Here is a 13,305-nt window from a genome sequence, read left to right on the forward strand (position 1 = left end):
TGAAAGTGTTCTTAAGCTTGCCAAAAGTCAGTTTACAATCAATTTTAAAAGCTGATTTCAAGGATCAATGTTTCATAACTTTCTAGGCAGTCTTTTGTATACTTCACGATGTGGTATTTTAAAAGAATCATTTTTCCCACATTACTTTCTTTTTATGGTTAAAATGTATTAGCTTTTCAATGAATGCATTATTTTTTCAAGTATACAAAGACTGAATATCCTTTCTTACAGGACATATGGAAAAGTTCAGCCACGGTTGCTTTTAAAAAGGACACTACAGTATGCCGATTCTACAGTTCCTGCATTTATGGGTTAGCCTGTATCAGGCTGAAATTGGGTCAATAGACCATGAACAAATTACACCATTACAGGCATGAAAGGGCCATTATCATTTATCAGGTTAAGTTGCAGAAGGTGAAAATAAATGATCTTGACAAAAAAAAAAAGAGGTTACTGCTCTATAATTTTTAGGTCGGCTAAAACCAACAATGTCTTTATTAGTTTTGCTTAAGAATACTCCCAGATAAAATTAAAATTGTGTTTAGATGTCTTATTAATCTTCACGATTACTATATGCTTTTACCAATTGCAACTGTTATAGCAGAGTCCAGTTATCATAACAAATGGAAACTAAATACCCTCAGTGGAGTAGGAAGACGCCACAGGCGGGCACAAGAATAAAGGCAACAAAAGTTCAAGAACTGAAGAGAGCACAGCCTGCTAGATTGTGAACTCCTTGGTGCTTGTTACTCCCTAGTAATAAGCTTGGTGGTTAGAGGAGATTCATGTATGCATTGAGGTCACCTTAGCAATATGTGTATTCCCTAAAAGTGGACTGAAAGGAAAATGCCTCCTCCCTAACACTCCCAATTTACAATATTGGTATGACTTGCCACTTGGGATACTGGGTCAAAAACCCAGAATGCTGAAGGGATGTAGCATGCTAGAAAATACAGTATGCTTTATAATGTGAAATGAAGGCCAGTGGATACTATACTTAGAAAGCAAAGTAGTCTATTTAAAATACTTCTTTTTGGTTATCTGTAAAATAGGTCACAAAGACCTAGATTGCTGTAAGAACCTCATGTGATGTAAACATGTTTTATGAGGCTAACGTTATAGACTTTTTCCTCAGCTGTGAGTGCAAACTATTTTTTTATTTGTTATTATAAACAAAGATTATAGCATTAGCTGTTTTGTTTGTTTGTTTGTTATTTAACTGTACAGTTCACTTTTTAAGGAGTACCCTTGACTTACTGTAAGTTACATGTAAACAAAGTCTATTCATACGTAGTATAAATTATTTAGCACAGTTATATATACCAAGAGCATTTATTGAGCACAGTTATGTATACCAAGAGCAGCGAAAGATTTCCTAGGCTTGGAAGCAACTTTACTTGCCATTGGAAAGCTTACAATTTAGAAGGAAAGATAATTATATTTAGACAAACCACATTTCTCAAAAAATTATTCAGTGCATTTATCCTAATATAAAAATTTTCAAACTATGTTTAAAAGTCTTTGGAACTCCTATTAATTTTAGATCACAGTTCCGTGATATATTTCATGAGTAATTTGAGAAATAAGGGAAAAATCTTCCATTTCTTTCTGAATATGTGAATAACACTGAGGTAGTAAGTTGAGTTTAAATCAAATTAAATTACTTTTCAATTTTGCTTTTGTTGTGCTTAGCATTACTATGCAGTTCAGTGTGTGTGTGTTTAATTTTATTATGTTCTCAGCCTACCTCACTAAAGTTACAATGCTTGAAAATATCTATGTACTTTTTACCAAAATATCTAATAAACCTGAAAATATTTTAATATTTATACTGCATTTTAAAATTTAATTGATAAAACTGGGCTTTTAACTAAAGGTATTTATATAAACTTCATATCTTAGTTCTTATGAATCCTCTGTAAGACATATTTAACAATAAAAATCCTATCATATAATAGCCCAACCTGTCAACCTTTCAATTCATTCCTAGAGATTTATGGATTAGGACTGTCATCTGAACTTTGGTCATTTATGTGACACATACAAAAAATTTACAAATGTTATACCTTCACTCTTTTTTTAAATTTTATTACTACTGTAGTTATCTTAATTAGCCTCGCAATATCATAATAGCAATTAATAACAAAAGGCATCAACTGTCTCAGAAACATTATCAGGTTTTCCTTGTTAATAAACAGGCTAGGTCTGTACTGGCTTTCAACTCTTTGGGGATATTTTACTTCTGAAGTTCCTTTGTATTACTGAAATAGTCTATTTTCACTGAAGTGGTATTTGTGGGTTGTGTGTCCTCTGTGTTTCTGTTTTCTTTGTCTCCTCTCAGGTTGGATGTAAACCAAACAAACTAAGATGAACAAGTTTATCCTAAGCATTGTCAAATCAAAGCTATAGAAAATGAAGTTTCAACTCCCAGCTTTACTGCTTTGTTTTGTCAAACCATTTTAAAAACTTTCATATACCTATTTTATTTTGCTTTTTTCCCTCTCTCTGTGGGCCAATTGTAATTTGGGAATCATTCACAGCTTTCCTATCATGTTAGTATACATGCTAAAACTATAACTTTCTCCAAAATATCACTTTCCTCTTTACAGAAAGTTTCTCATACAGAGAGCGTGCAGGGACAACTCAGGTAGGTTTAATAGGTTAAAATTACATCAGTTGTTACATTGAGGGTATGGCTTCTGTAGACAACAAACCTTTGGGGAATGTAAAGGGTCGGGATCAGCAATCTATAACCTTAGAAATAGTCTCTTTAAGAAAAGGGAATTTCTCATTAAACGTAGCACATCTATTCCTGGTGAGTTGTCATTATAGGAGGTAATAAGTGAAATGGGCAAAGTATAAACGGGGTAAACCAGAGAACATACCCCCAGGCTTAAAGATACAGTTGCCAAATCTCTATCATTGAGATCTGATAGAGATCTCAATTTATCAGATTGTTGCTGGATCTCCCTACTTTATCAAATACAGTCAGAAATGCACAGCTGTATGCAAAATCTTTTACCATTTTAAGTATTGACAACTAATTCAAATATATTTAAAATTCTGTGGAAGGTAAAGCCAGTTTGGATCTCGGCTCTAGACAGTTTCCTTTGTCCCTTCAGTGTCTGTGTCTGAAGAGAGGAAAAGAAAAACAAACAAACTTCCCAATCTTTCAATGTCTGGGTTATTGGTCATAAAGAGGCAAACAAGCCAGAGAGTGTGGCCAGGAAGCTGACTGAAACCCAGACCTCACTTTTCTCTCTTCTTCATCTTTTTAACTCCCTCCTGGCTGACTCCCCACTCTCATTGGTGCTCCCTGGACACTGTATTAGTTAAAGGTACAGAAGCAAAACATTATTTTTTTCCTATTACCTTTTACACTTGACAATAGTTTTGGATTTACAAAAGCATTATCAACGAAATAATCAACAGTAATAACAAAGCTTTCTCACATATATCAGTTGTATATCTCCCACATATTTACTATCTTCTCAAAGACAACCTCATGATAATTATATCATTATGTCTAATTTACAAAAAAGAAAACTGAAATCTAAGGAAGATAGTACACTTGAGTAGGTTCTCAGGAAAATAAGTGACCACCTAGAAACTGGAACTCTCATTTTCTGGTTCCAAATCCAGGGTCTCTCTTCTGGTCTTTCACAATGGAACACACAGGAACACAGTTGGGATAATGATCTGAGTTACTCAGCACCTGACCTTGTTTCCAGAATCATGTACCTTGTCTTTCAAATGTCCCAATACTTAGCATTTCACCAACGGACTCCCTCAAGCTTTTTATAATTTTCTTTTAAACTGACTCCAAGTACATATGAAATAAATCAAAGGTGAGGTGGTTAAGCCGGTGACTGTTTGGATTAAACACTGACCCTGTAGACTGCAGCCATTAGATACAATTACAGCATCTCTTTGGCAGGTCAAAGAGAAATTCATTAAATTACTGCTTCAGAATACAGCTGCAATAGTTTCCAATAGAGCCTGTTTAATGTCTGTATTTAGAAAAAAAAGTATTTCTATCCTCTAAAATTACTGATGTAGAAATAACCAAACTTGTGTGATCAACTCATATATATCCAATTATAAATATATATATATATATATATATATATATATATATATATATATGTCCCACACACATACCACATACGCATATGTATACATACATATATACACAACTACATATATATGCATACACACATATATGTACTTATGTACAAAATAAAGACTTTGACTCATATTTTATGAGATAATTAAATTCAATATTAATGTGGAAGATTTTCTTTTTTTTTTTTTTTTCAATGCCAAAGTGAAGGTGTGGAAGGCAAACTTCTTTACCCATATCTTGGGTCCAAAGCAATGGCCCTCGGATGTTCCATGGCTCCTGCTATGAGTGTAGTTCTTAAGGAACCATCTAGTTTGGCTACTTCAATTTGGTCCAGATTGCTGTCTATCCAGTATATGTTGCCCGCTATCCAGTCAACAGTCAGTCCTTCTGGGGTGGCCAGGCCATGCTCCACAACCACTTCAATTGCACTGACACCTGTAAGAAAAGGGAAACCAACACATGTACCCATTCAAAGGAATAGGCCTATTATTAGCAGGACAAAGGACTTAAATACTATGTTAACTCTGAGAAATAGAGTAAGAAAGTATTACCTGGCGCAGGGGAAACTAAAAAGGCCCAAAATGTAAAATAACTGATCTTTCTAAACAGAAAATTTTAATCTCTTAGGTTCTTTCAGTGCCAGTAGAATAGAATTTTTAAACAACTCTGAGTCTAATAACAATGTTCAAGGTGCAAAAATGTTATTTCTTTTCTCTGACTTTTTTTGGCAGAACAGAGATTTTTGGAATGATAATGATGTACAAGTTAAAAGTGGTGCAATTTAATTCAAATGCTGCTCTTCACTGGTGGAATAAAGAGAAAAAAATCACACTGGAACAGTATTGTAGCTAGTCAGCTCCCACTCTTTTTAGAAGCACGATAGATAAGATAGCTTTTGCTGCATTTAACTATAACAAAGATAAGCCCCAAATCACATTCCCCTTACCTGCCACACCAGGCCATGAGACTTGCAAAATGTAAGTCATTTGCAAATAAGAGAAGAAGGCATTAGTGGTGTCTAAATAAAAAAAAGCAATTTGGTAATGTCCACTGGTATTCTTAATTATCCACTTCTTAGTTTTTTTCAGAATTAAAAAAAATATATATATTTGTTTTTAAAACACCTTTTTCTCATAGGATAACTCTTCATAGTTTATGACATTACCAGTGATTATTATTTGACATTTTAACGGTGTTATTTTTACACAGTTAACCATGTATCTAATCCCATGGACCTAAATCCATTATTTGAAATCAACATCTTGCAATATGACATACATTCATCCATCATAACTACATTGTATGTTTAAATATTGCAATTTTTCCAAAATTGCAAAGGTGATTTAAGAAGGAATTTAGAATTTTATAAAAATACCTGGCCCTTGAAATGCTACACAGATGTAACATTTTCAAGAGAAACATTACGTATATTTATCTCAAAGCCTTACCAATTAAGAAAGACCTAGATTAAACACAAGAGATAAGTCAAAATATGGAAAACAAATATTTAACTCATAGTAGTAGTCTTTGGAAAAATTTCTTCATCATTTCTTTGAGTTATGCTGAAAATTATAACAACAGCAAAAACAACAAAAAGTTGTTTTAACCCAAAACTGCTAGCACGTAGAAGACAGTCATTTTTTCTTGTCAATATATTTCTTCACCTAAATCCATAGGAAACTCCACAATTTGAAAATGTAGTGAACAGCCCATGACTTCAGCACTCCCTTCCCTCCAAAAATTTTCACACATATACTTCCCTGGTTTTACATATATGAGGGAGGAGATAAAGACCAAGAGGTCAAAGATTAAACAAATTTCCTTTTTATCACAGTATATTTTTCTGGAATGTTCAGTTTAAAATGAATCTAAACATTAACTCAATATTGTAACACATGTACCTCCACTTTCAGAAAGCTTGCCCCGGTATATTCTGTCTTCCACAACATCTGTCCAATAAAGTAAACTTTGATTGAAGTGAAAATCAAGCGCTATTGTGTTTCTCAACCCAGGAACAAGTAGACTATAGTCTCTTTTATGAAGATCAATCCTTCTGATCTCATGGCGAATAGAGAAAATGATGAATGCCTCAAACGGATCTGAAATTAAATTTATTTTAGTAAACTTATGAACATATTTATGTACTTTGATAATTGGAATAAAATAGTTGAGGTCAAAATCTGTTCATTTTAAGGTGCAATTTATTACATAATATTCTATCATTAAAGCGGCAATTTCTTTTTAATCCAAAATTGGGAAAAAAAACTTGAAAAACTTGTTTATTTTAATGATAAAATATGGTATACACATATTTTTCTGTCTCGGATTTTTGTTAGCCTAATTCTGATTAAAGAATACAATAATTGTTCCAATTTGAAGACAAAATGGAAGACTTTCTGTTTTCTTTGTGTTTTAGCTGACAATCCAAACCTCAGAAACACAACAGAAATAGCTAAGAGTTAGCTGAAACGAGCTCTGCCATTAATTAATATCTCATGACATGCCTACAGAGCCATGAAGGAGAGAGATCCAACAAGAAGAGGAGTTCGATGAAAAGAGTAGTTGGGGTTATAGTTAAGGAGGGGTCTCCATAGGAGTAAAGAAGCGGTTTTCCCCATAGTCCAATAAAATCATGACTATACTACTTCCCACTAGTTTTGTTGATTTTTTTTTAATAATTAAATTTATTGAGGTGACAGTGTTTAGTAAAATTACGTAGGTTTCATGTGTACAATTCTGTAATACATCATCTTTATGTAATGATGTAATAGATCACCACATTGTGTGTTTACCACCCAGAGTCAGTTCTCCTTACATAACCATATATTTGACACCCATTCCCTCTTCTACTATCTTCTCAACCTCCTTACCCTCTGGTCACCACTAAACTGTTGTCTATGTCTATGAGTTTTTGTTTGCTTTTTTGTTTTTCTTGCTTGTTGGTTTCAGTTTTATATCCCGGCTAGTTTTTAAACCTGAATCAAGTCTGAGTGGAGAAAAAGGGAAATACTTTGAAAACAGAAATGATGTTAAAGTTTTATATTTTTGTACCTAAAAGAAAAAGAAAATTGTTTCAATACCTGAAAGTTACCAAAATTATGTCATTATTTAAAAATGTATCAAGTTCTGTACCAATTACTGTCTGACACACTAATATGAATTCTGCTGCTGAATACATTTTGAAGAAAGGAGACAGGTTTGCAAAGATTCCCCCTAGTTCCATGTCAGTGCCACCTCTTTGTACTTTCCTTTAGGAAAATTGGTTTTCCAATCCCAAATCTAGACACGTTTTCTGAAAGTGAGCTGCTATGTCATCAGTGTCCACTGCGATTGGCTCAGGGGGTGGATTTAATTAAGATCTAAGGCTCATAGGTATGTAAACAGAGAGATGTTTTCAAGCTGAGGGCACTGAGTTTCTTTTTCTCCTAGGTCACAAATCTCGGTGTTTATACCTTTGAGTTCGAAGAAGTCTATTTGTGGTATTATAGGAGAAGAGGAAAAAGGCAAAAAGAAGGAAGCAGTGGGGAGAGACTGTGATCTATGGATATTCCTACCCATATTTCCAAGTTTCTTCCTTCAAATCTCTGGTACACTTTCCATGCTTTGTATATGCAAGCCAATGAATTTACCTAGTTAACTTAATTTGAACTGAGTTTCTGTCCAATGCAACCAGGTTTACTGCTATCATTAATCTCATCTTCTCATAGGCCTTTCCTGATCAGTTAACTAATAAAAGCTCATCTTCATTACTATATATCACCATAGCCTATTTATTCTCTTTGAGGTATATTTTAAATTCAGTATTTAGTTTTTTGTCATTTATTTCCTCACTAGGTTACACACTCTATGAAAACAGGGATCTTGTCTGTCTTGCTCATTATGGTGTCCCTAACAACTAGCACCAAAGGAAGACATCTATTAAGTACCAGGCCTGAGATTCATAATTGTGTGGACTTAGCCTGGTTACCCTTGTGGTAGGGGGCTCACCTGCAGGGTTTTTTCTTTTCTTTTTGTTTTTTTCTTCCCCACTAGACATGAATCTACTTGAGGAGGCTCTGCCCAGCACATTAACAAAATGTGTTTTGTATGAATACATGTGGAGAAGAACTAAATGCATCCTCAGAAACTAGCTAAAAAAGCTAGCGTAGGAGAAAGCCGTGCCCTGATCAGCTGGGCCATCTACTAGAGCTGCCGCTGACTCTATAAGTCCAGCCAAGACCGTAAGAACTGATGAGAAAGCCTGACAACTTGTTAGCCAAAGTTATGTGTATTGTTGGGATCACTTAGGTGTCACAGTTATTTATTGCCCAATATTGGGAATTTATTGTACATTACTATGACAATAGCTAACAGATACAAGATGCCAAACATGTTCAGAATTACTAGATCCAAATAGTTCCTCAGAGAACAAGTACTCAGAAAACTTAAAATCCAGAATTTAGCAATTGTAAAGAAAATGATTCTGTTGGACATACAGCTACTTAAAAGAAAGATACCTAATTTTAGATCAGAGAGCCTTGCTTGCTTCTCTGCTCTAGCTATGAAACAAGTGTTTGCCTTTGGAAAATTATTTTATCTTTTTAGGAATTAAATGTCCTTACCTGTAAAAAGGGGTCAATGATAACCGACTTTCAATTGTTGTTATCAGAACACAATTAAATAATGCATGCAAATTTGTTTCATATCCTGAAAATCATCATAGTAAATATAAATATGGAAGTTACTGCAATGTAATTCAAAAGCAATAGACTTGGAGTCAGAAAATGCAGGTTTGACAGAGCTCTGCCACCAACCAGATGTATTAATTTGAGAAGTTTACTTAAACTCTCTGATCCTCAGTGCTTTGTTATTTATAAAATTTGTAACATACAGAGGTACCAAGATAATTCATAGTTAGAAGTGTGAATACGTAATAATATCTAAATATGTGTTTAATTATTATTAATATTAAATTTCAAAGATTACTCAAAGGAATAAGCAAAAGAGATATTGTTTAAGAGAAAGGCTGGAATGAAGATAAACCAAAAGGAAGTCTGATATTTCTTCATGAGTGCTAAAACTAGTGACATTTCAGCTCTGAACAGCTTCCCCACCCTTTGACTTGCAGTTTGCCCTTAGTCAGGTACTAAATTATAGGTGCAGCAGCTATGTGCTAGAACAATTTATATTTAATACCTGATAAAGAACGTACAGTTTGAAAATTGCAAGATAATGAGGTGCTGCCTCTAATCTAGGGTACCACACCAGAAGAGAGGAATCTAAAAATAAAAATTAAAAAAAAAGAAGAAAAGAAAAAAGAAATACAAGTTCCACCTTCACTAACACTGGAAGACATGAAGACATTTATTACCAGAATGCCCAGAATACCACAGTAGGAGAAGAACTGCTGATGAATGCATTCAAGATGCAGAAAGTTACTGAGAGGATGACTGCAGCTGCTTTTATCTATCTGTCTATCTACCTACCTAGATATATTTATATATCTATATATATGTATCTCTCTCTATATATATGTGTGTGTGTGTGTGTGTGTGTGTGTATGTATATGCTGGCAGGGCACAATTCTCAAAGGAGGTAGCACAACTAAGAGGCAAACCCCATGATCAATTTAAAAAAAATGGAATAGAAGTAACAGTTTGGTCCCAGGAGCTTCTATGAACTCACTGGTACTTTAAAGACCCAGGAAGAGGGTCTGAAGGAAGAAACAGACATGCAGTATGTTAAGTAAAATAAAACAGGATGGAAAGACTACATACTATATGATTCAATATCTATGACATCCTGGAAAAGCAAAACAAGAGAGACAAAAACAGAGCGGCAGATACCAGCCACAAGGAGTGGGAAGAGAGCTATTACAGATTTTTAGACAAAATCACTAGACTTCCTACAAAAAACAGCTTCTTAGAAGACAAATGTTAAAAGAACAAATGTACATTAGCGAAAACAACAACGAAAAAATATAAGGAATCTAGGAATAAAATTATTAAGAACTATGAAAAGAATATATGAAGTAATTTTAAAATGCTAGTGAAAGGAATGAAGACTTTAACAAATGGAGAGATACACAGTATTATTAAATAAATAAAAACCCACAATGATATCCCAGAGATCTTGCTTCTGCTTGAATTTATAAGTTTCCTGTGATGAAAAGAAATTATAAATACCATTCTTTAAAATAATATTAGATAATTCTAAAGATTATATTAAAACTGTGTGACTCAAAAGAAAAATTCTAGGGAAAATGTATAATAGAGATTACCTCCAACCGATATTAAGGTATGTTATTATTTCAATAAAAAATAATTTGGTATTGATCCATAACTGAATATAAAGCTGAGAGATATGATAGCTTTAAAGTACCTGGAAACGAAATTAAATTTCAAAAATGTCTGACTTAATACAAAAAGTAATTTCCAGATGGCTTAAAAATTTGATGTGTATAGTTTGAAGAATATAATCAATAATGTTGTAAAGATTACATAGGGTGCCAGATGGCGACTGGACTTATTAAGGAGACCACTTCATAGACTGTGTAGATGCCTGACCACTGCACTCTACACCTGACGTTGAAGTTAAATAATATTGAATGTCAGCTATAATCAATATATAAATATATTGATTATATGAACATTATATATATGTAATTTATATATATTTAAATATATATGTAATTTATATATATATATACATATATATGTATATATGTATATATATATATAAGATGTTCATGCGATGTAGAGTACAGCATAAGAAATATAGTCAATGGAACGGTAACAGCTATATATGATGTCAGATGGGTAGCAGATTGGGGGGGTTATTACTTTGCGTACTTTGCGAGGGGAGTACGTGTCTAACTATTACATTGTTTTGTATACCTGAAACTAATAAAACAATGAAACAAATTCATGTAGTAAATGAAACTATGAAAGTCTTAGAAGTAAATGTAGAATAAACTATTTTTAGGAACTCTAGAATGAGGACAGTCTGAGTTTGATGCAAACCGTAGAAAACCTAAAGAAAAGTTTTAAATATCATTTAAAACTTGTAGGACTAAATGTAACACAGTCAAAAAACAAAATGGGGAAAATATTTGCAATAAGTAAAGGACTGAATTATTTAATCCATATGTGCTCCTACAAATTGACAAAAAGGAAATGCTCAAGTAAATAATGAGAAAAGACTATCAAACAGACAATTCATTGAAAGAAAAATATAAACAACTTTTAAGTTATAAAAGTGTTTAATTTCTCTCGTAAAATAATAAATGGATTCAAAGACATAAAAATGTTTGATAAGCTACTCTATTGATTAAAGTGTAGACAAATGCACTGTGGTATATTGATAATGGAAGTATAAACTGTTATAACCTATATAGAGAGCAGCTGGGCAATACCATCAAAAATTTCTATATATAGGCTTTTTGACCAAGTAAGTCAATTTGTAAGGCGTTTTTCTAAAGATACAGTTTTAGATATAAACATGGCAGAAGAACAGGAAATGCTTTGCAATGTTATTTGTAGTAGAAAAATATTAAAAACCACATGTTAGGGAATGCATGTCTGGATAAATAAGATATGGTAGAGTAATTGGGTATAATATTATGGGGCCACATATATTGATGTGATTGACATACATGTGCTAACAGGGAATAATTCCCTAAATTTTGTAAGATGAAAACAGCAAGATGAAAACACTGCTCATACTATGCTACCATTTAATTAAAAAAAAAGATTTTTATGGATTTATATAAGGCGCATCAGAGACTAATTCTTGAGGAATTTATTAGGGAATGTTGTTACCTCTTCCATGGGAACTGGGGTTTGGGAGTTGGAGGAAAACTAACTTTCACTTTATTTTGCATTGATACAATTTTTCTAACATTTATATATATTTTTCTATTAAGATTAATAATTTTTAAGAATAAAAATTAAACCAGTAATAGAAGGAATTATCATTTCTACCTTCTTAGAAATACTCATAAATAAAATAAGAATTGTTTAGGCTGACATATAAACTGAGCCAAGTAATTCAGTGTGACAAATACTATAAAACATGTTTTATCCCTTCAGGAGAACTCATATTTCTACTATAGCACTATTTAAGAAATGACTTACTGCTCTTATTCATGTTCTATTTGAGAAAGTATATTCCTTTGAACCAAAAATGATATTACATATTGTGCATGAACATAAACTATAATGATAGAACAGATACACCAACTTCTCAAAAGTAGCTATTTCTGAAGATGAAGGAATGGATGCACAGAGGTCTTCATTAGAGTTATCTAATGTTTTATTACTTTGGAAGATGGTTTGTATCATGAATAACAAATTTTCAATATTTTAAAAATGCTGACTGTGAACCCATTACTCTTTATTGGTTTCAAATATGTTTGACAGATTTAATAATAAAATTAAAGGTAATTAAAAACATACCTTGGTTTCTCAGAACAATGAATATTACATTGAGTATTTTACTAAAACTGTTCAAAGCTTTTCAATTTCTTGTATTTACTATAGTTATTTTGTGTTGAGAATATAGTTGTTTGATAAATGTTTATTTGATTATGCATGACTATAATAAACCAGTTTACCAATAATTAAAACATCAAAGTATAAATATTAAAATTTATATTTCAGTTCTGAATCTTGATAATTTATCCAGTGTCTCTACTTTTAAGATTTATGTTGGTTTATGGAATTATTATTTCCTCTTGGAAATAATAAAAAAGTTGTAATGAATAATCCAGTATGTAATTTCATAAACTAGTGAAAAATCATGAATACTGAATTTAAAAAATCGAAGTCTTACAATGTTTTTTTCTTAAGAAAAAGAAAAAATAATTGGAGATAAAGTACAATGGAAATTTTCTTGTGTATTCCAATTTTGATGTAGGTATATTATGTTCTTTTGGGGCAATCAAAATTTGGAAGGAATATCAGAAAAATATGAAATAGTCACTAATTTTTATAGCCTTCTAACAATTTTTCCAGTATACTAGCTCCTGTCTCGTAAATGACTGAATTTACAGTGCAAACCAGCCCATCACACTCTTAATTTAGAACTGACTTAATTTTTTTTCTGCTTTATAACGTTATGAGATGACATATGTACAAAACAAAGAGGTCACAATTTACATTTTTATGGTGACAAATTTCATGTTTATAAATGTAGTATAT

At 32.4% G+C, this 13,305-nt stretch overlaps 1 protein-coding gene across 7 annotated transcripts in view; it reads right to left on the reverse strand.

Annotated features, from left to right (window-relative positions):
- The window catches only part of LRP1B (LDL receptor related protein 1B), a 1,877,633-nt gene that overhangs the window by 645,823 nt on the left and 1,218,505 nt on the right, over nucleotides 1-13,305 (reverse strand). For all 7 annotated transcript variants that reach the window (XM_081051911.1, XM_081051912.1, XM_081051910.1 and 4 more), the window contains 2 exons: nucleotides 6,028-6,225; nucleotides 4,357-4,561 (listed from right to left, as the gene is read on the reverse strand). In XM_081051911.1, the coding sequence (XP_080908037.1) occupies nucleotides 4,357-4,561; nucleotides 6,028-6,225 (403 nt within the window). The remainder of the gene's footprint in view (nucleotides 1-4,356; nucleotides 4,562-6,027; nucleotides 6,226-13,305) is intronic.

The sequence above is a fragment of the Rhinolophus hipposideros genome (assembly GCF_964194185.1).
Source record: "Rhinolophus hipposideros genome assembly, chromosome: 6".
Taxonomy (NCBI): domain Eukaryota; kingdom Metazoa; phylum Chordata; class Mammalia; order Chiroptera; family Rhinolophidae; genus Rhinolophus; species Rhinolophus hipposideros.